This window comes from Xenopus laevis, chromosome 3S, assembly GCF_017654675.1.
Source record: "Xenopus laevis strain J_2021 chromosome 3S, Xenopus_laevis_v10.1, whole genome shotgun sequence".
NCBI lineage: Eukaryota > Metazoa > Chordata > Amphibia > Anura > Pipidae > Xenopus > Xenopus laevis.
In genome coordinates, this window is record NC_054376.1 from 56065996 (window position 1) to 56090246 (window position 24251).

The 24251-nt window shown below is 36.3% G+C and overlaps 1 protein-coding gene across 6 annotated transcripts in view; it reads left to right on the forward strand.

The window, feature by feature from the left end:
- Window positions 1-24251, forward strand: part of LOC108712948 (tight junction protein ZO-1) — a 182083-nt gene that overhangs the window by 137807 nt on the left and 20025 nt on the right. For all 6 annotated transcript variants that reach the window (XM_041588323.1, XM_041588324.1, XM_041588325.1 and 3 more), the window contains 13 exons: window positions 946-1048; window positions 2187-2466; window positions 4081-4184; window positions 6216-6384; window positions 7579-7723; window positions 12336-12478; window positions 18595-18700; window positions 19553-19703; window positions 21305-21413; window positions 21982-22201; window positions 22510-22694; window positions 22962-23057; window positions 23872-23954. In XM_041588323.1, the coding sequence (XP_041444257.1) occupies window positions 946-1048; window positions 2187-2466; window positions 4081-4184; window positions 6216-6384; window positions 7579-7723; window positions 12336-12478; window positions 18595-18700; window positions 19553-19703; window positions 21305-21413; window positions 21982-22201; window positions 22510-22694; window positions 22962-23057; window positions 23872-23954 (1894 nt within the window). The remainder of the gene's footprint in view (window positions 1-945; window positions 1049-2186; window positions 2467-4080; window positions 4185-6215; window positions 6385-7578; window positions 7724-12335; window positions 12479-18594; window positions 18701-19552; window positions 19704-21304; window positions 21414-21981; window positions 22202-22509; window positions 22695-22961; window positions 23058-23871; window positions 23955-24251) is intronic.

The window sequence follows — 24251 nt, forward strand, 5'->3', positions numbered from 1 at the left end:
CTGTATATGTGTGTATATATATATATATATATATATATAGATATAGATATAGATATAGAGATATAGAGATAGATATAGAGATATAGAGATAGAGATAGAGATATATATATCTTCAGTTCCAGCCCCCCATACCACTTCTTCGATTCTTCGACCCACATGCCCTCTAGGTTTCTCCATTGTGGGCCAGAATCCCTTATATTTATGGCTGGGTACAATGCCAATGCACACCAATACCTGCACCCCAGGGTGTCTTTGTGACTTTGTGCTTTGCTATCACTAATGTGCTCTGGTGCTATTCCATTAGCATAACGTTATTGTTGTTAGCTTGGCTAGCCAGTTCTTTGCATTAAGATCGTAGTATAATGATATTACTGGAAGGAAGGCTAAAGTTTTTGGCAAGATATTAAATCTATATCTTTACAATATTAATTATAACTACGATGTTCTGAGCAGAAAGTATTTTCTCATCCAATAACTGTAAACCAGGGTTTCCTTTGGTTTGAAGGACTGAAACAAAGAGAAATAATAAAAAATAGGTGTTACTGTGATGTATACATTTCCAATTTATACTTTTTTAAATACATTAGCACTGCCAGTGCAAATGAATGAATGTAACATAAACACTTTTGATGGAGCTAAAAGAGACTTTTTGTCTTGTCATTAGAAATATTGCAAAATAGTTTTGAAACATCTATCCTTTATAATGAGTATTATATAACACACACAACAATTCATTTAACTTGCCATCATTACAATTCAGTTTATCTGTATTTTTCTGTGTTCAATAAATATTTTGCTTTGAATTACTGCTATCCAGGATGGTAAGTCATTTTGTCAGCCAAATTTTGCTCCTGTACAAGGCAATTTCACCTGTGTTGTATACAGATTTATTAAGTTCTATCGGCCTGGTTGCCAATAATTTATCAAGTTCTTGATTTTTTTTAGGGAAAATGACCGTGTTGCAATGGTCAATGGGGTTTCTATGGATAATGTCGAGCATGCCTTTGCTGTTCAGCAGTTGAGGAAAAGTGGAAAAACTGCCAAAATTGTAAGTTGTAAAGTCTAAATGTCATATTTGTGCAATAAAACTAATAATTACAAATGGGCTGGGTCATATGTTAGTGTTACACTAGTGGTGTATGTCCATACATTAATATATAGCATAAAATAAATAAATAAAACAATCAATCTGTTGTCGCCGTGAGAGACAGTCACCATGTCTGTCATTGCCCTTAAAGGACAAGGAAACCCCTAAGTAAAAAACGTGGGCAAACAATAGCCACCTAAAGCCCCTCCCCAAAAGCTATATTGATTTTGTCCTAAACCCCTTACTTTACCTGCAGCAATCCTCCAAAGTTCACTCTATCTTCAACACTTGCTCTCCTGAGTCGCTACAGCTGACATCATCCATGCGTCAACTCGTTCTGTCTGCACATGTGTGCAGGAGCAAGCAGGACATTCCGAAGCTCTGCGTGTTTTGTGGGCTTGCGCAGGTTTTCGGACAGCCGATCTGCGCATGCGATACAGTCCTGGTCTTGCTCCAGAAGCACTCAGTGGGCAAGTGTGATGTCAGCCAAGTCTTGGGGAAATGTACCTGCCGCAGTGCTACTGCAAGAATGGACTATTTTTGGAGTGTTTGGTAAGTGCAAATGGGTCCTAAAGCATAAGCAATTGTCTTGTTTATGGTTTCCTTGTCCTTTAAGGAATTGTTCATATTATGAACAGACTCTTGTTCAGAAAACCACAGGTCCCAAGAATTCAAGATAAAAGATGCCATTCTTGAACATACACATGCATTTACTCACAATAAAGCACATCTGTGACAAACAACTGAATTTTATGTAATATGCTGTTCGAATAAAAAAATTTAAATAGTTCCATGACCATAGAAAGGCACAGGCCAAAGACGAAAAAGTGTTTTTTATACAGATCATTGAGCCAAAATGCATTCAGGGGTTTCAAATACTTTTTGGTGAAAGTTATTCAAATGAACCTCCAAGTTAAGATTTTTTTGTATTGCACCACTTTTTGGATATTATTTGAGTATTGCAACAAAAAAGAATTATGGTTGGCTTGGGGTAAGTTCCGAAATATTGTTTTGCTCTATTACTTTCTTTTGCATGTTTTCAGTTTGGCCAGAATTTACCATTTATGTTTAAGAAAGTTCTGTAAAATGCTCTTTATAGACAATCCGGCGGAAGAAAAAAGTGCAACTTCCAGTAGTTCGTTCTGACCCAGACCCGGTATCTGAAAATGAAGAGGACAGTTATGAGGAGGATGTGCCTGATCAGAGAAGTGCCCACAGTGGTCATGGAGCCAGCAGGAAAAGTGAGAAAAGCTGGGTGAGGGACAGAAGTGCAAGCAGAGACAGAAGTTTATCACCAAGATCAGACAGAAGATCTGTTTCTTCCAGTCAACCTCCTAAACCTTCCAAAGTGACCTTGGTGAAATCTAGAAAAAATGAAGGTAGTTTTTCTCCCAGTATTTTGTTCCCTAATAAATATTATAAATACTAAGGATTGACAGTCTTATGCAAATGATTACATCAGTATTCATAAGCAACTTGATGGTTTAAAAAGGCTTATTTTTCATTAACATCTTTATTTTGTTTAAAGATTTTACCAATTCCCAAAAAGTCCCAAATATAACAAATTCTCATTTTTTGGGGGGTCTTTACACATGTGTAAATGACAATTAGGGATGGCCAGTTTGGGAACATCTTATTTAAATGGGCATCCTTACTTAAAGAAAAAATTTTGCTTTTTCTTTTTATAGGTAAACAAACTGTTGTGCCTTTGGTCCAGCAGCAGAGTCCTTTCCACCCATGTGCACATAAGTTATAACTTTAGTACATTCAAATTGTTGAACATGCAAGAAAGTTTGTGCACATAGATCATAATTGGATCCATCTTACCTGTTGCTCACATTGATTTGAGATAAAAGAAAAAATATCTATAGAAAATCTATTTGTTTGCTTGCAGTTTAAAAAGGGTATTAACATAATTAAGCTTTTTAATTTATTCTTATAATGTTTTCATGCAAGTTTCATTTAATAGGGTAATTGGTTAATTTGTTTTACCATAGCTTTTTATACTCTTCTTACTAGCTTTTTTTTTTTTTTTACTCCTTTAAAATCACAGCCTCTTCAGGGAACTTGTTCATAAGCTTTATATTGTTCTCCAGCAAAGACACTCTTTTAGTAGTGATTTTCTTGAACCCTTATAAAGAAGCTCTAATCGGAAGGATTAAGCGAACATGCCTAATATATAGAGGTTTCTTATATATGTTAAAGCTGCAGGAGCTTAGTTCCGTTAAAAATTGATTTCCCCAGATCTTCATCTATGCCCCCACTCACCTTGCACATGCTCAGTGGCTCTAGGTTGCTTACTTACCAGGTAGATAGAACATCTATTTACCCAAATATGGACGTTACATATTTAATGTTAAATTACTTAGTGAAGACAAGTACATTTACATACAAACTGCTGTTCAGTGGTTGAGCCTATACTATTTTGTTGAATCAAACAGGAGAAAACTTTGCCTGCTAGTTTAATTCCAAATCTTGAAAGATTACTTAGTAATCTGGGCTAAATTTGTTTTTATGCATCAGTGCGATAACTTTTGATGCTGCATATCTGTAGAATTAAAATGTTCCAGGGTTAATTAAGAATATGCTCCACTGTGCAATGCATGGCTGCACAGAAACCAATATGGTTTGTAGTATGCATCAGAGCTAAGTGAGCAGCCCTGACACAGCTTTTTTTAATAAGTTATTGCCTCTAAATAAAAGGGAATCTACCATGCTAAGATTTCCCGTTTGTTGATCAGATGACAACATGACCCACATATTTGATGATTTCAATGGTCTGCATTACCTCTGGAATTTGCAAAGTATGCCCCTAAAAAGGTACACCATACATTTGACTAATTTAAGCTCTCAATTAACTGGTAAAAAAGTGCAAAATTTGATTCCATTGGTATTGTATACCAGTATTGGCAGCAAATCTTCTGAAGAATATGTAGTAGTATAATATTAGTGTGAATGTATGCTTTCATTTATTTATGTATTTATTTCTACAGAATATGGTTTAAGGTTGGCTAGCCACATATTTGTAAAAGAGATTTCCCAAGACAGTCTTGCTGCAAGAGATGGGAATATTCAAGAAGGGGACGTTGTGCTTAAGGTAGGATGATTGCATAATTCATAATAGCAAAATCTACCCGCAGACACTGAGGCATTGTGTGGAAATGGTAGGGAGATAGATGTATATAACCAGTATGCAGTTTACGATTTCTGTGGCTTACAAGAAAAGATAACGGCTCTAAACACCAGACTTGTGGATGTCAACTTACAGGAATTATCATTAATAGTATGAGATGCATTTTATACTGAAGATGTAAGCGATTGAATATAAAATTGCACCCCATAACTGTCATTGGCACAACTCAGTCTTTAGGACTTGATTAAGCAAAATGGCATCTGCTGGTACATTCTGAACCATAGAAGGCTGGGGCAGCCTGAAGAGCAGATAAGCCTAAATACTTGCTGTCTCTGTCGGAAAACAAACACAATTGAAAGGAGCAATAACATCAAAAAGTGGAAATAATACATTTTACATTTAAAGTGGTTGTTCACCTTCAAACACTTTTTTTCAGTTCAGTTGGTTTTTTTCAGTTCAGTTGGTCCCAACTCTTGTTAAAGGAGAACAATGCCAGACAGTTTAGGGGACTTTTGTTGCGGGTTTAATACTCCTTTAAAGGAAAACTGCACCCAGAATGAATACTTAAGCAACAGATAGTTTATATCAAATTGAATGACATATTAAAGAATCTTTCCAAACTGGTATATATATTTACATAAATATTGCCCTTTTACATCTCTTGCCTTGAACCACCATTTCGTGACTCTATCTGTGCTGCCTCAGAGATCACCTGACCAGAAATACTACAACACTAACTGTAACAGGAAGAAGTGTTGAAGCAAAAGGCAGAACTCTGTCTGTTAATTGGCTCATGTGACCTTACATGTGGTTTGTATGTGTACACAGTGAATCTTACGATCTCAGGGGGCGGCCCTTATTTTTTAAAATGGCAATTTTCTATTTATGATTACCCAATGGCACATACTACTAAAAAAGTATATTATTATGATAATGGTTCATTTACTTGAAGCAGGGTTTAACACATGAGCTGTTTTACTCAGTATCTTTTAATAGAGACCTACATTGTTTGGGGGGTATAGTTTTCCTTTAACTTTAATTTTTTTACATGTTTTTTTAAGCCCTGTTGAGCAGAATCCCTGAGTTTCATTAAAGGTAGCTGTTATAATTGATGCAATAGTTGCTAATATTCCACAGATGCTGCTGAGAAATGTATCGACTAATTGTATTGACTGAATGTAGCAAATTGTAACAGTTCAGAATGCTCCTGGATTACTGAGCTGCTAGATTGAGTCAGGAACTTTAAATTTAAATTTTGGAGTAAAAAATAAAAGATGGAAGGCAATTGAAAAAAGTCATTTATGGAGAACAATCCTGAAAACAACTGAACTGAAAATAAATGTTTGGAAGGTGAACACCACCTTTAAAATATGTTTTTGTTAATGAAACACCTACAAATGCAGTTCTTGGTAACGAATATCCTGTTTTATTTGGGGAAAGTATTCATGCTATAGTCCAATAGAGAGGCATGTAGGGAATTTGACCCCTGTTTATCTTCCTGTGTAAGAACTAAAACTATTGTATTTTACAGAGCTTACCTGCTTCCTTAGCTTCACTTCTGCTTATTTATATAAACTGTTTAAATGTTTATAAAGCAAAGTTTTTACCAATGCAGGGTAACATTATATGATCTTTAAATGCATAAAATGCAGTTGCCCTACAAGTAAACCGCTGCATATTTGTCTCTTACAGCAGGGACAAAGTAATAGCTTGCAGGGCTTGTGACGGGTACATCCTATACATGCTATGTTTACTTCCCTTTGAATACTTGCCCAGATATGTAATAAAAACACAAAGTTTGCTGAGGAGCAGAAGCAACAATAAGATGTTTGCTTTTAAACAGGTGACTGGTAAATGCTACCTGCTATGGGTTACTGCTCCTGGGCAAACTTCGTGCCTTTTATTATATAACCCCCTTAGTCTTTTAGAAACAATGTAGTTGAAGAATTAAAGTCTAAATTAATATCCTATTATCCTCTGGTTGTTCTCTTTCAGATTAATGGCACAGTCACAGAAAACATGTCTTTGACTGATGCAAAAACATTAATAGAAAGGTCAAAGGGCAAATTAAAAATGGTAGTTCAAAGAGATGAACGAGGAACTCTACTTAATGTCCCAGATCTGGATGACAGTCTACATTCTGCAAACGCCTCAGAGAGAGATGGTAAGTCCAAAAACAAAACCATGAACATAAAGGTGAAAAGTGCTGTAATGTTACATAGCTACGTCCGTAAACTATTAATAATGTGTAATTGGCTTATTTTCATGAACTTTATATGCATTAAAATATATATATATATATATATATATATATATATATATATATATATATATATATATATATATATATATATATATAAAACACATCTGCAATGTACTAAAATTTTTAAAATGATCCTTGGCAAAATGTGGCCTTAAAAGCACACGTTTCTCTGGCAGCTCCTGCAGCGATGGCCCAGTGTTTAATTCCCTGTGTAGGAGGCATCTCCCTTCAGTAGCCCTCCCTCCCATTGCTTTGTTTTAAAGACAGCTGTGGGAACCCTCCACATCGGTACCTTGTCCTAGTCCGTGGTCTTCAGCAGCTTTCAAAATATAGCACTCGACTGGATTTTTCAAAATGCATCAGTTAATCATGCTACTCCAGCAGACTTCTGCACTGAAATCCGTTTCTCAAAAGAGCAAGCAGATTTTTTTTATATTTAATTTTGAAATCTGACATGGGTCTAGTCATATTGTCCGTTTCCCAGCTGCCATCAGTCATGTGACTTGTGCTCTGATAAACTTCAGTCACTCTATACTGTTGTACTGCAAGTTGGAGTGATATAACAGCTGCCTGGTAGATCTAAGAACAGCACTCAATAGTAAAATCCAGGTCCCACTGCAACACATTCAGTTACATTGAGTAGGAGAAACAACAGCCTGCCAGAAAGCAGTTCCATCCTAAAGTGCTGGCTCTTTCTGAAAGCACATGACCAGGAAAAATGACCTTAGATGGCTGCATACACACCAATATTACAACTAAAAAATACACTTGCTTGTTCAGGAATGACATTTTATAATGTAGAATGGATTATTTGCAGTTTTAACAGTGTAATTTTGAAATAAAAACTACATCATGAAAATCATGACAGATTTCCTTTAAGCCATTATTAAGTCCACTAGACCGGGGGTGTGGTGATTTAAAATTTAACCTTGAATTAGCTTTTAAATCCCGCCACATACAAAAAAAGACTTCTTCAAATCTTTATTCCATTTTATATATTCTTTGAAAGTATCTGTATACATAATTCATCAGAAACCGCATATTTGTTAATCTGCTTAACTATCCTTGGTTCATTAACTGTATCATTTATTTAAGACATTTCAGAAATTCAGTCGCTAACATCAGATCATTCCAACCCTTCAAATGATAAACCTCGCCCCAGCCGCTCACGGTCACCGGACCAGAGATCAGAGCCTTCAGACCATTCCAGAAATTCTCCACAACAGCACAGCAACAGCAGGTGATAATGATAATGATTTTGGATTCACAATAAATACCAACAGAATTAAGCTTTTCTTTGGATATAAGCAATTAATTTTCTTTGTCTTGTATCAGTACAGGAGTAGTCAAAATGAGAGCAAAGTTAAAGTGCTCCGATTGCAGGAAGGTTTTAGCAAGAATGTGTAATTAACACTTCAAACCCGCTCTAGAATTATTCCTACCTTCTAAAGTATAACCCACTACCTATTACAAACCTTTTCCTTCTCCGTCTTGACCTCTGTCTTTTCTGGCGAAGAACTCTGGCCCACTCCCAAGCCCAGTCACAGATAATGTAACAGAGGCAGAAAACATATTGAAGTCAGTCTGACACAGGTGATTAATCTGTGTTTTTAGTTGTAAGGAGTATGGACAACGCCATTCTCATTGTTTGTTCTTTGAAAATTGGATACAGAATCTAACTGGTTGTGTATGAGTAGGGTTAAAGTAAGCCATGAGATATATATATACACACATATATACATCTCATGGCTCACAGCCAAATGAATTCTGAGGTGTTCAGAGACATACTGTCTGCTCAGATCCAGCAAAATGCAGTCAAATTGATTGTGAGGTGTTTCATAATGACCCAAAACAAGAAAAGGCCTGGCAGAGCATTAAAAGAACAGTAACACCAAAACATTAAAGTGTTTTAAAGTAATGACAATATCATGTAGTGTTGCCCTGCACTGGTCACAGTGATAAGTTTGCTTCAGAAACACTACTATAGTTTATAGCTGCTGAGTAGAAATGGCGGAAATTGAAAAAAGGCTATATGGCACAGGATAAATAGTGGATAACATGTTCTACAGAGCTTATCTGCTATCTGCTGTGTAACCTGAGTCTTTTCTCCTTTGAATAGCTGCCCCTATGGCTACACAGCAGCTTATTTATATAAACAATAGTATAGTTTCTGATGCAAACACAGCAGTTTTACACAGCATAATATTTTTATTACTTTAAAACAATCTCTAATTTTTTGATGTTACTGGTCCTGAGGAAACCCAGAATCTGGTGATGTCCATGAGTTCAAGACTTCAGGCTGTCATTGGCAGCAAAAGGTATTCAACCGAGTATTAGAAATGAACATTTTATTTTCAGTTTTATAGTTTGTCCGATTACTTTTGAGCCTGACTTGAAATAAAGGCTTTAGTTCCTCATATTTTTATGCAATCTTTTTGTTCAACCCACTGAATTAAAGCTGAAAGTCTGCAGTTCAACTGCATCTGAGTTTTTTCATTTAAACTTCATTGTGGTAATGTACTGAACCAAAATTAGAAAAAAAAGTTGTCTCTGTCCAAAGGTTTATGGGCCTAACTGTATATTTATATCATGTTATATACAGTCATATGGAAACGTTTGGGAACCCCTGTTATTCTTTGGAGTTTTGTTTATCATTGGCTGAGCTTTCAAAGTAGCAACTTCCTTTTTAATATATAACAAGCCTTATGGAAACAGTAGTATTTCAGCAGTGACAAAGTTTATTAGATTAACAGAAGATATGCAATATGCATCATAACAAAATTAGACAGGTGCATAAATTTGGGCACCCCAACAGAGATATTACATCAATACTTAGTTGAGCCTCCTTTTGCAAATGTAACAGCCTCTAGACGCCTCCTATAGCCTTTGATGAGTGTCTGGATTCTGGATGTTGGTATTTTTGACCATTCGTCCATACAAAATCTCTCCAGTTCAGTTAAATTTGATGGCTGCCGAGCATGGACAGCCTGCTTCAAATTATCCCATAGCTTTTCGATGATATTCAAGTCGGGGGACTGTGATGACCATTCCAGAATATTGTACTTCTCCCTCTTCATAAATGCCTTTGTAGATTTCGAAGTGTGTTTAGGGTCATTGTCTTGTTGGAATATCCAACCCCTGCGTAACTTCAAATTTGTGACTGATGCTTGAACATTATCCTGAAGAATTTGTTGATATTGTGTAGATACACCATCTGCAGCAAGATGTTCTTGCAGGTCTTAACAGGTGATCTTTGGGTTGTCTGTAACCATTCTCACAATCTTCCTCATATGCCTCTTTTTTTGGCCTGCCAGACCTGGGTTTTACAGCAACTGTGCATGTGGCCTTCCATTTCCTGATTACATTCCTTACAGTTGAAACTGACATTTTAAACCTCTGAGATAACTTTTTGTAGCCTTCCCCTAAACCATGATACTAAAAATCTTTGTTTTCAGTTGCTTTGAGGATCCCATGCTGTCACTCTTCAGAGGAGAGTCAAACAGAAGCACAACTTGCAATTGGCCACCTTAAATACCTTTTCTCATGATTGGACACACCTGCCTATGAAGTTCAAGGCTCAACAAGCTAATCCAACCAATTTGGTGTTGGCAGTAATCCGTATTGAGCAGCTACATGCATTCAAATGTGCAAAATTACCCAAATTTTTGCACAGGCAGTTTTTCACATTTGATTTCATTTCATACAACTGAATACTGCTTCACTAAAAATCTCTGTTCAGAAAACACCCCAGTACTCCGATGTTCCTGGGAAATGAGACATACCACTGTTATCTTTTTTGTTGAAAGTTTTTTTTGTGAATATGATTGCTATTGAAAACAGTATCTCTATAATTCTTGTATTTACCCTGCTGTAACCCTGTATTTTGGCCTTCTAGTTCATTTGTGAATATAATCTTACCGGCGAGGATTATTTTTACAGAGGGTAGTCAAGTAGAAGGCTAGTCTAGATGGGTCAAACATTTGTTAGAAATATTACCTGTATTTACACTGTGCTCCTAAGGAGGGAATGGTTGATAGAAATTCTTTTTTACAAGTAGAATGGTTTCCTTCCAATCTGTGGTATCGGGGATGTCTATGTAAAAAAATGGATGCTGAAAACTAAGTTTGTTTTTTCAAAGTAAAGCACTGAGGTTAGTCAGGGTATTTTTGCATGTGGTTGTGTGTGTATAACTGGTCATAGAGCAACCTACCAGTAAAGATTCTACTCTAAAATGGGTTCTCTTTTAACTCCATTGATCCAATAATAGTCTTTATATTTCATACAATATATATCTACCACTGCAAAAGGACAAAACAAAGCTGTTCACCCATGTTTAAAAACTTGCCAATTTTATCTTTTGGCAAAGACGTGTTGTATGCTCACATCGATTGACGAGAAATTCCTGTGATCATTGTTAAAAATGGATAACAAGGTTACATGTTGTCCTTTCAGGATCACAACAGTACAAACATGCAGAGACATCTGTAACCACAACAACTGTAGGCAGGTGATTGGCAGATGTCCCCATCCTATTATTGCTGTATTACACTTAGGCTAAGGCCACACTAGGCGATAGCGCCGCGATTTGACTCGCGGCGAAAAGCGTAAAAACACACGCGCCGATCTTTTTTCTATTGTCGCTCGAAATCGCCTAGCGAGGCAATTTCGAGCGACAGTAGAGAAAAGATCGCCGCGTGTGTTTTTACGCTGGCGATTTTTCGCGATTCCCCATAGACGCCAGCGCAAAAGTTTCCCCAGCGATTGCGGCTTAAAAGTCGCGGCGAAAAGTCGCCGCGAGTCAAATCGCGGCGCTATCGCCTAGTGTGGCCTTAGCCTAAGTGTAATACAGCAATAATAGGATGGGGACATCTGCCAATCACCTGCCTACAGTTGTTGTGGTTACAGATGTCTCTGCATGTTTGTACTGTTGTGATCCTGAAAGGACAACATGTAACCTTGTTATCCATTTTTAACAATGATCACAGGAATTTCTCGTCAATCGATGTGAGCATACAACACATCTTTGCCAAAAGGAACAGTAACACCACAAAATACAATAATATAATACTACAATGTCTTGTTGTGCTGCACTTGTATATTTGCTTCAGATAGGCTGTGCACAGATAGGCTGTTTCTAATATAGTTAGCCAAAAATGTAATCTATAAAGGAGTGAGTGGGTGCCTAACATTATAGCCTGAACACAAATTCCTGCTTTGCAGCGCTCTAACTCTGAGTTACTCAGCGACTTTAAGGGGGCGCCCCATGGGACATAACTGTTCAGTACGTTTGCAATTGATCCTTAGTATGCAGCTCCGATTCAGAAACCACAATCATGATCCATGTGCCTCAAAGTCACTGATTGTCACTGCCTGGGAACCAATCAGTGGAAAACAAGAGAGCTGCAAAGCAGTTGTATTCTGGTCTGTTATGTTAGACATCCAGTCACTCCCGTCTTTATAGATTGCATTTTTGGATAAATGACTAAATTGAAATTTTTTTTATTTTGCACAGCCTGTCTATTTAGTTAGTTTTGTAATGTAATGTTGTGTTGCACTTGTAAAACTCGTGTGTTTACTTCAGAAACACAACCAACTTTATAAATAGAAGCTTTTGGACTGGAAGGCCGAGTGTTAAAATAGGCTTCTTACCAAGCATCATTGAATACTTATTTATGTAATGATATTTGAGTATATGTATGTAAGTTGCTGTTTGGTAGTTGGATAGATCTATAAAGATAGCCTTTGGTTAGAGAGATGGATGTTCCTTTAATATCTTTATTATAGCTTTAAACAAATAAAAACTGTACTGAATTGCAGTAATGCAAACCACTTTTTTTTAATCTTATCCACAGTAGTCGAAGTCGAGAGGATGAGAGAGTTTCAAAGTCTGGTGCAATATCTACGCCTGTTAAGAATGTAAATAGTGTACCTGTTTCCAGAACCGCAGAAGAATCTTTTTTAGAAAAAGTGGATAAACAAACACCTCCTCTTCCAGGTTATTTTTTTTTTCTTTAACACCGTAAAGTGCTATTTAGTCTTTGTAATAATTATCTGCAAATGCAAAAGTCTAAGACTAATGTCACACTTTGTTTTTTTCTGCTGCTGTAGAAAACATCAGTACCACTCCATGTCTTTAGATCTCAGCCTGAAAATGTTTGTTTTCTGTTTTGGGGTTGCAATCTTCACTGTGTGCACAGTTACAGGAAGATGCCATTGTTCTCATTGCCTACAAACACGGGTTGGTGTAGGGTAATATTACCATTTTCTTCACTAGCAGAAACACTAAGGGGAGAATGTAATTAAAAATCGCGAGTGTTATTTAAAATTGAGTTTTTGCGAAAGTTTAGTGTTGCTCGTAATGTAAAATGTGAAACATATTACATTCCCCAAAAGTGTAAAATTAGCCTAACCGTGTTTTTGAACTACTGAAAACCGCTGTTAGAAACCAATTTATAGTAGCAAAAATACTTGATTTGCACCAGCATAAATTACTGGTTACGGGTATAGGACCTGTTATCTGCAGTTTCCAAGATCTAGTAATTTGGATCTTTCTAAAACTCATTTAAACATTAAAGGGGCGATTCACCATTAAGTTAACGTTTTTAGTATTTTATAGAATGGTAAATTCTAAGAAACTTTTCAATTAGTCTTCATTATTTATATTTTATATTTTTTATATTATTTGCCTTCTTGTTCTAACCTTTCCAGTTTTGAAATGGGGGGTCACTGACCTTGTCTTAAAGCAAATGCCCTGTAAGGGTACACATTTATAGTTACTGCTACTTTTTATTACAATTTCTGTTCAGGGCCTCTCCGATTTATATTCCAGTCACCAAATCACCCAAGCAACTATTCATTTGAATAAGTGACTGGATTATAAATAGGAGAGGCCCTGAACAGAAAGATAAGTAATAAGAAGTAACCATAACTATAAAGTTGTACCCTTACAGGGCATTTTTTTTTTTAGATTTTTGAAATTGCAAACTGGAGAGCTGCAGAATTAAAAGCTAAATTGCTCAAAAAAACACATTATTAGGGATGCACCTAATCCAGGATTCGGCCTTTTTCAGCAGGATTCGGGTTTAGCCAGATCCTTGTGCCTGGTCGAACCGAATCCTAATTTGCATATGTAAATTAGGGGCAGGTAGGGAAATCACTTGACTTATCGCCACAAAAGAAGAATTTTTTCCACTTTTTTCCTTTCCTGGCCTTAATTTGCTTATGCAAATTAACATTCGGTTCGGTATTCGGCCGAATCTTTCATCGACTATTCGGCTGAATCCCAAATAGTGGATTCGGTGCATAAATAATAAAAAATGAAAACAATTGCAAAGTGTCTCAGAATATTACTTTCTACATCATACTAAAAGTTAAACTCAAAGGTGAACAACCCCTTTAAAAAAAAAACTAATTGGATTGTTTTGTCACCAATATGGATTCATTCAGCTTAGTTAGGATCAGGTACAACTTACTGTTTTATTGTTATTTATTATTATTTGCTTAAAAAATGGACAGGAGATGTTCTTCCCATAATTTAGAGCTATCTGGATAATGCATTACATGATATGGGTTCTCATACCTGTACTATCAAATGCAACTTGCTTATTGAACTGGAAATAGTTTAAATTTTATGAAGTTATTTGTTTTATTATTTTTCTTACTATTGTTTTTTTTAAAAAAAAATATTTTCCCTTCCATGTTAGGATTACCAGATCACTTGGGGCTCATCTAATAAATGAATGTTGCAGGGCAGCACTAGTTGTATTTAAATTAAGTTCCGGTCTGTGCTAGCTGGATTTTCAATATGCGTCCCTGAATTTTCTAGTGAGCTGGTAAACCTCATATTTTATAACTTCAAGTTTTGTTATTACCATTTTTTTATGTTTTGAATTTTTCCCATTTTATTTTTAGCTATCACTTAATTCACTTATTTTCCACTTTTCTTATCTATCTTTCACTTTCTTTATTCTTCATCTTCTGCTTCTTCATCTAATTAAAGTTTTGTGTTTTCATCTTTCGGGCTATGCCATGAGGCGTTTTTGCAGTTTGCAACCAATGCCCCCAAATATCCTTATGTAGTGTAGCCTTGTTCCACAATTTTGAATGATAACTTGATTACACTGGCAGAGAAATGTATTCAAGGAAGTGGTGTAAATGCGTAAACATGTAAAACTGGGGGAGCAGAGTTTTATTTTCACTAGCAATTTACTTTACCACTAAGATAGAAAGCAAATCTAACAACGTTGGCTTTATAAAAGTTAATCTGTAAAGCGAAAATACAGGTATTGTATATATTATTCTGAAAAGCTTGTCTCTGTGAGTTGGAGCACCATGCCTAAGTCTACTGAAAAAACCCATAGGAATGTTTTACCACCAATATCGATTAATGTCGTTTAATTACAATTAAGTAGAAGACACAATATTATTACAGGAAATCAATAAAACATTAAAAAATTAGGATTAAGAAAATTAATTATTATCTTAATGGGAAATGCCATTCTTATATTTCAGAGTTTTCTGTGTAATAGATCCATCCTATGACTGTATATCTTTATAATACACAACAGCCCTGCATAATCTGTAAAATACAGTGGTGTGAAAAACTATTTGCCCCCTTCCTGATTTCTTATTCTTTTGCATGTTTGTCACACTTAAATGTTTCTGCTCATCAAAAACCGTTAACTATTAGTCAAAGATAACATAATTGAACACAAAATGCAGTTTTTAAATGAAGGTTTACGTTATTAAGGGAGAAAAAAAACTCCAAATCTACATGGGCCTGTGTGAAAAAGTGATTGCCCCCCTTGTTAAAAAATAACTTAACTGTGGTTTATCACACCTTGAGTTCAATTTCAAAGGTTATAAAGCCATTTCTAAAGCTTTGGGACTCCAGCGAACCACAGTGAGAGCCATTATCCACAAATGGCAAAAACATGGAACAGTGATGAACCTTCCCAGGAGTGGCCGGCCGACCAAAATTACCCCAAGAGCGCAGAGACAACTCATCCTAGAGGCCACAAAAGACCCCAGGACAACATCTAAAGAACTGCAGGCCTCACTTGCCTCAATTAAGGTCAGTGTTCACGACTCCACCATAAGAAAGAGACTGGGCAAAAACGGCCTGCATGGCAGATTTCCAAGGCGCAAACCACTTTTAAGCAAAAAGAACATTAAGGCTCGTCTCAATTTTGCTAAAAAAACATCTCAATGATTGCCAAGACTTTTGGGAAAATACCTTGTGGACCGACGAGACAAAAGTTGAACTTTTTGGAAGGTGCGCGTCCCGTTACATCTGGCGTAAAAGTAACACAGCATTTCAGAAAAAGAACATCATACCAACAGTAAAATATGGTGGTGGTAGTGTGATGGTCTGGGGTTGTTTTGCTGCTTCAGGACCTGGAAGACTTGCTGTGATAGATGGAACCATGAATTCTACTGTCTACCAAAAAATCCTGAAGGAGAATGTCCGGCCATCTGTTCGTCAACTCAAGCTGAAGCGATCTTGGGTGCTGCAGCAGGACAATGACCCAAAACACACCAGCAAATCCACCTCTGAATGGCTGAAGAAAAACAAAATGAAGACTTTGGAGTGGCCTAGTCAAAGTCCTGACCTGAATCCTATTGAGATGTTGTGGCATGACCTTAAAAAGGCGGTTCATGCTAGAAAACCCTCAAATAAAGCTGAATTACAACAACTCTGCAAAGATGAGTGGGCCAAAATTCCTCCAGAGCGCTGTAAAAGACTCGTTGCAAGTTATCGCAAACGCTTGATTGCAGTTATTGCTGCTAAGGGTGGCCCAACCAGTTATTAGGTTCAGGGGGCAATTACTTTTTCACACAGGTTTGGATTTCTTTTCTCCCTAAATAATAAAAACCCTCATTTAAAAACTGCATTTTGTGTTTACTTGTGTTATCTTTGACTAATAGTTAAATGTGTTTGATGATCAGAAACATTTTGTGTGACAAACATGCAAAAGAATAAGAAATCAGGAAGGGGGCAAATAGTTTTTCACACCACTGTATATACAGTACAAAGTGAGTTCAGTGATGTCAAAGCTAATCTTCCAACTATTGGCACATCATGGGGCACATTTACTAAGGGTCAAAAGGAATTCGAAGTGAATATTCAAATTGAAAAACTTAGAATTTCGAAGTAACTTTTGAGTACTTCGACCATCGAATAGGCCAAATTCGACTTTGATTCGAAGTGAAAATGCTTTGACTATTCGACCATTTGCTAATCGAAGTACTGTCTCTTTAAAAAAACTTTTGACTAACGATTGCAGATGGGTAGAACTAGAAAACCAAATAACCGCTCCCAATACAGCAGCAGATTTACTATGGCTAGAGCATAAATATCGACCTAGACACAGTATGAGGAATGTGTTTATTAAGTACTCGGTGACTGCATGGGATAAAGTTCACTCAACCCTGTCTTCTCAGACGCTCCCCTCTCCTCTTACTCCACTGTTTCACAATCCTGCTTTTCCTCCGGGGCTGCACTCCACAACATTCACATGGTGGATTAATAATGGTTTCTCCAGAGTTCAGAATTTGTTCATTAATTCTAAACCCATTTCTTGGGATACTTTACGGTCGAAGTTTCATATACCACTGAAAGAACACTATAGGTTCCAACAGCTCCTTCATTACGCTTCGGGGCTGATGGGTTGCACATATCCCGATGCCTCCTCCTTCGAATTCTTATGTAATCATCCCTTACGCAAACATAAAATCAGTGTTTTATACTCTGGACTTGTGGAAGCCACATATACACAGGGGAAAACAACTACTATGCTGAAATGGGAACAGAGGCTAGGAGAGCCCATAGAAATGGAGGAATGGGAGAATATTCATAAGGTTATGGCAAAAGCTTCTATAAATACCTATATTAAAGAGAATGCGTATAAAATTTATCATGACTGGTACTACACTCCTAAGAAGTTGCATAAATGGTTTAACTCTTCTGATCTATGCCCAAGGGGATGTGGGGAAGTGGCAGATGAAATGCACATGTGGTGGACATGTCCTACAATATACAGGTTATGGGACGACGTCTTTAAAACGATAAATGACACTTTGGCGACATCAATGCCACCTGACCCTTGGTTAGCTCTCCTACTACGTAAACCTGAACAGTTAACATACAATGAACATAAATTATGTGTTCAAATCTGCCTAATCACGAGAGGTTTAATAGCTAAAAGATGGAAGGGCCCACCTCCGACTATGCAGGAAATTCGAAACAAATTGTGGTGGTCTATCGAAATGGAGAAGCTTACTGCTATGCTGAACAATAGGCTCAGTAAATTTGAGGATGTATGGAATATCTGGTTATATAGAGAAGGACTGTTGCTAAGACAAATATAATACCTCAACCACCAGGAGATCTCACTCAACCCCTTCCCCTCACCTTTTTCCCCCCTCCCCTTTTCCTCATTTAAAAGGAATTGTTGTAAATTTGTTAACACATAATTGGGTTTGTAACAGTGAAAAACACAATAGGCGATGATTGCATATCAGTAAAATTTTATTGCTAAATGTGTAAACAGGAAAAGAACATTGCATTCTGTTGAACTAATGTGTTAACTTCAATAAACAGAAAGTTGAAAAAAAAACAAAAAACTTTTGACTTTGATACTTCGCCACTTCCTAGAACATATAGCCAACATTTGGCTACGTTTTTAGAAGCAGAAGTAAAATTGTTTGATTCGAAGTACAATCGTTTGATCTTAAAAATCCTACGAATTCGACTTTGAATGTTGAACTAGCCTATTCAATGGTTTTTTTTTTTATTCGAAGTTTTTTGCACTTCGAAATTCGACCCTTGAGAAATCTTCCCCCATGTGTGCTATAGTGAGCATTTTTTTTGCTCTGCTATGTGGGATAAAGGAGTTTTTATCTAATGTGCTTATCTTCTGGTTTGGAGAAGCACTTGGATGCCTCTACACATAATAGGTCTGGATCCTGTTTCATGGCCCCATGTGAGAGCCTTGGGAGTTCCCTAATGGTCAGAGCTGGTTTGGGGGGCTGTTTAATCACTTTTTTGTTTTTTTTAAATAAAATCTTTATAATGCCAGCCTATATTTTTACTTTCTTTCAACTTTACAGAGCCAAAACCAGTATATGCCCAGCCAGGACAACCAGATGTGGATTTGCCTGTTAGCCCGTCTGATGGCCCTTTACCTAATCCTACACACGAAGATGGCATGCTTTGGTAATGCACCCTTACTGTTACCAATGTTTGAAAGCACCTTAAAGGACATTAATTGGTGTTTCATACTGTTTGAAGGAATCCTTTCATTTTTCCAAGGATAAGTGCTTTGGATTGTATGGTTCAAATAGCTCAGGGACAGCCTTCCTCTGGCCACTGGTCGAGGGAGATTAGCACTGTATATTTTAGTTGCCCTTTCAAATTGAATGGTCTGTAGCCCTATACCAAAGTAAACTTTAAAGGGGTTGTTCATCTTTGAGTTAACTTTTAGTATGATACAAAGAGTGATATTCTTAGACAGTTTGCAATTGGTTTTCATTTTTTTATCATTTTTTATCATTTATTTATTTTTATCATTTTATCAGTTATTTAGATTTTAATTCAGCAGGTCTCCAGTTTTTGCAATATCCGCAATCTGGTTGCTATGGTCCACATCAACCATGCATTGATTTGAATGAGACTGGTATATGAATAGGAGAGGGGTTGAATAGAAAAATGAGTAATAAAAAGTAGCAATAACAATACATTTGAAAGTTGGAAAGAGAAGAAGGCAAATAATTAAAAAAATTATTAAAACTAAAAATGAAGGTCCAAGTGAAAAGTTGCTTAGAATTAGCGATTCTATAACGTACTAAACATTAACATAAAGGTGAACCACCCCTTCAAACATTTTTTTAATAAAGTTTGGGAGCAAATATATTTGTGTATAGAGAATTTCATAATTTGGTTTTTAGTGTTATTTTGTTTTTTTTGTAGGTATTTTTTTTTTTTAAATCTTGCCAAGACTTAAAATATTATTAATTTTGTATGTAGATGTGTTTCTTCCTCTCTAAATGTACTTTTGTTTTTTTGGAGGCCGAGCATGAAACTGGTGAAATTCAGGAAAGGAGACAGTGTAGGCCTTCGTTTGGCTGGTGGTAATGATGTTGGAATTTTTGCTGCTGGTGTATTAGACGATAGCCCTGCCGCAAAAGAAGGTTTGGAGGAAGGGGACCAGATACTCAGGGTAAGTTACAGTAAAAGTTTAAGTTTTTTGTTCTGCTGGTATGCTGTAAGCATTAATAAGAGTGCTTAACAGAAATATAATCATAAATTGTAGAAAGGATGCTCGTGAATGACACTATTTCATATAGTCACCTAAGTAACCATATGTGGTTATACACAGTCACAGGGTTGTTACTCTAGTTTTACATTTTAATATGTCATTCCGCCTATCATTATTTAGTAGAGATTTTACTTGTTCAATGTTAAATAGACCCAGTATAGGGTAGTGTTTACTTTTTTCTTTTTTAAAACCATAATATTCCGTAAATAGTTAACTATTTTTAAAAAACACAATTGTATGTATTTATATGATTGGGAGCTACAATATCCCTTGTATATATAAAAGCTTGTCCATTAACTCCAGAAAAGTCCAATGTCGCTCTAGGCATTTTTTCTGCCAGCTGATTAATATCATTTATTTCTGCCCTGTGATGGCATCCCTCAGTTCAAGTGGACCTGTCACCCAGACACAAAAAGCTGTATAATTAAAGTCCTTTTCAAATTAAACATGAAATCCAATTTCTATTTTTATTAAAGCATTCGTAGCTGTTGTAAGCTCATTTAAAAATCAAATATTGCCTGCCCCTCCTCTATGCCTTAGGGATAGAGGCGGGGCAGACAATTACTTTCACTTTCCATTCAGCACTTCCTAGATGTCGCTGATCTCCCCACATTCCCCTGCACTCTTCACCATTTAATTGTGTAGCCAGTGCATGGGGATGGACATCGGGTCCCCCATTCTAGTGCACAAACAATATTCTGAGATGATGCAAGGCTTGCCTTAATAACAGTGTCCACAAAATGACTCCTGCCTGTTTGGTATATAATCAGGAATTCCCAGACTGAAGGAAACCAGATTCAAATAATTTATATAGTGTAATAAAAGTTCATTTTCCTTGACTAATGTGATAAAATAGGATTTTGAATAATTTTTTTGGGTGACGGGTCCACTTTAATGTGCATACAAGGACATATTTTGATTAATACAACTATGCACACAGAGTCAAAATCATCCTTTTGTTCAGTGACTCATGGATGCCATTAATATTATGGGGCAGAATTGGCCAGTGTTAACATTTTCTCCATTACCAGAGAAAATGCTTGGTGACATAAGCCTAAAGGTGGCCATAGACACAAAGATCCTATTGTACGAATCAAGGATTCGTACGATATTCGGATTGTGTGTGGAGTTTGCCGACATTTTTCGTCCGGCGGAGATCGTCGTTTGGTCGATCGGACAGGTTTGTTTTTGACCCGACCAATCCCGCCGGAGCCCATTGCGCATCGTAATAGGATCGTTCGGCCGTACGGCCGAGCATTCAGATTACCCCCCGATTTAGCCATGCTCGTTAATGGCATATCGGGGAAAGATCGCCAAACGAGCGGATCTTTGCGGCTATGGCCACCTTAAGAATGTGCAGTAACTAACAATGTCTCAGAGATGGAGGTTCTTTGTTGTATCTAGCAAGAAAAGCTAAATGAACCATGTTTTAAATTATTATTTTTGTGCAACCTTCATTTCCAAATAATTAAACTATATGCAAATGTTAATTTTACTTTTAGGTTAACAATGTGGATTTCACTAATATAATTAGGGAAGAAGCAGTGCTGTTTCTTCTTGATCTGCCCAAAGGAGAAGAGGTTACCATTCTTGCACAGAAAAAGAAAGATGGTATGATTCCCTCCCCCCATAATATGAATATGAAAATATTTGTTTCTATTATTAAAGAGGTGGTTCACCTTTAAGTTAACTTTGAATATGTTATAGAATGGCCAATTCTAAGCAACTATTCAATTGTTTGTGATTTGTTATAATTTTCAAATTTGCCTTCTGACTTATTCCACCTTTCAAATGGGGGTCAATGACCCCATCTAATAAAACAAATGCACTGTAAGGTTACAGTTTTATTGTTGCTTCTTTTTATTATCTCTCTTTCTATGCAGGCCCTCACCGTTTCATATTCCAGTCTCTTATTCAAATCAGTGCATGATTGTTAGGGAAATGTGCAACCAGATTGCTGAGAGTAGCTAAATAAAATGCCAAATAACTCAAAAACCAAAAATAATTTTTTTTGAAAATCAACTGTAAATTGTCTCAGAATATCACTCTACATCATACTAAAGGTTAACTTAAAAGTGAACAACCTATTTAAACAATTATATACTAATTATATACTAATTATATACAAGCTACACATTTTTGTGCAGAAGTTTCCATTTTACCGTTTTTATCTTTCCAGTGTATCGCCGCATTGTTGAGTCAGATGTTGGGGATTCATTTTATATAAGAACTCACTTTGAATATGAGAAAGAATCACCATATGGATTAGGTTTCAACAAAGGAGAGGTCTTTCGAGTTGTGGATACTCTTTACAATGGGAAGCTTGGATCATGGTTGGCTATTAGAATTGGTAGAAATCACAAGGAGGTGGAAAGAGGAATAATTCCCAACAAAAATAGGTAAGTGGACAGAATTCATACACCAATATTTTAAATCTGCATATTTAGTATTACAGGTTTCTTTTGTATTACCGTAAACTTTAGCTGTATGAATAGTAGAGCTTTTCAGGTAATCCCCGTGTCTTGTAAAAAAAAAATGTATTTTTGAACGAGGCAGTATACCCGCTTTTCAACGTGATTTCAACTCTGCATGCTCCAGTGAGATCCTGTTCAGATACAGATTACAAGAGATGAAGGTGTTGCATGAATACAAGCAAGTCAAGTCATCATACCAAACTAGATGTTTTTGTTGAACAATTTATTTGCAGGGCTGAGCAACTGGCTAGTGTGCAATACACTCTTCCAAAAACTGCTGGTGGAGATCGTGCAGACTTCTGGAGATTCCGTGGCCTTCGTAGTTCCAAGCGTAATCTACGGAAAAGCAGAGAAGATCTTTCTGCGCAACCTGTTCAAACAAAGTTCCCTGCTTATGAAAGAGTCGTCTTAAGAGAAGGTTGCCTTTTTTACAACTCTATCTTAAATGTAAATTTATTGAGTAGATTTTATTGTTCCACACATAATTATCAACAAAAATGAGACTGCAGCACGGAAAACATGTAAGAATGCTGTTATTGAGCATTAAACTATACACAATTGATAGCAACTGGTAAAAGTTACTTATGGTATGTTTATAATTTTTGTATGTATATGATTTTTCACTGTAATGACCAGGTTCATCCGTAGATTTCTATTCCATGTTTTCTTTATTCTCTGTTTGCAGCTGGATTTCTCAGGCCTGTGGTTATTTTTGGCCCAATAGCTGACATTGCAAGAGAAAAGTTGGCAAGAGAAGAACCCAATATTTATGAAGTAGCAAGTATGTTTGTTTATTATGCTCCTTTCTTTAGTAAAAGCTTCATGTTGTTTATATTACCTTAAATGTAGTAGTTAATATCCATCCAATGCTGCCTTTGTGATTGCAAAGACTTTTAAATCCATTCTGTAGTTTCTATGCTTATTAACACTATCACCAGGTGTTTCCCCAGACCAATGTTAAAAGGAAGGATAATGGATGGTGGAAACCGCTTCTTTATTATCTACTGTTGGTTACACAGGACAGTACAATTTAGCCAAGTGTATGGGTGGCTAGATTGCATTAAATAACTGCTACATGAGCTCTTCTTGCTCAGCACCACCTAAAACCCTCCAATATGCAAGCAATGGATATAATGCACTATTAGCAGATGTGATTTTACAGTTTGGTTGGAAATAGAGCACAACGTATTTTAAAAAATGTTTAGATATGTATGTAAGTTTATATTTAGTCACAAAATGTTAAAGAACCCTTTAGACCTGCATGATAATTAGGTATGTTGAAATTGTGGGGAGTGTTGCATTGCAAAGCACTTTAATTCACAAATATAATGTTTGATTTAATTTATGGAAACTATTACATCCAAAGTAGGTTTTTATCTGTGCATCCATACATCCAGCTACCTGATGTTTACCCATCTCCATTCTGATGATGAAAACTTGTATGTAGTAATGAGAGCTGCTTCTTATTTTGTTTAGTGAATAGTCAGAACTTGCAAACCAGATTTATTCTTATCTTAAACTTAGATAATATAAACTCTTGTTCTAGAAATTGATTGTTACAAATTCATTTATATTTAATGTTTTTTTTTTTTCAGTAAGTGAACCAAGAGATGCAGGTACTGACCAGCGAAGCTCTGGAATTATCCGCCTTCATACTATTAAACAGATTATTGATCGGGTGAGTGATCTACTGAAAAACAATTAACAATGATTTTATGCATGTAGATAATATTTTATATTGGGTTACGAATTTTGCACAGAACTACATTACATGTAATTTAACAAAAATAAGAAGAACATGAAACTGGTATTGACCTTAACAAGTAAATTTTAACATTAGATATGAGACTGTGGCCATATTAGATTAAGGCCATATCACACAAGGAGGTTTGTTGCCCATTATAAATCTGCAGTTGCTAACACAGTGATTTTATATGCGTTGATGGAAGGGGTACATTTTCATACTTGGAGGGTC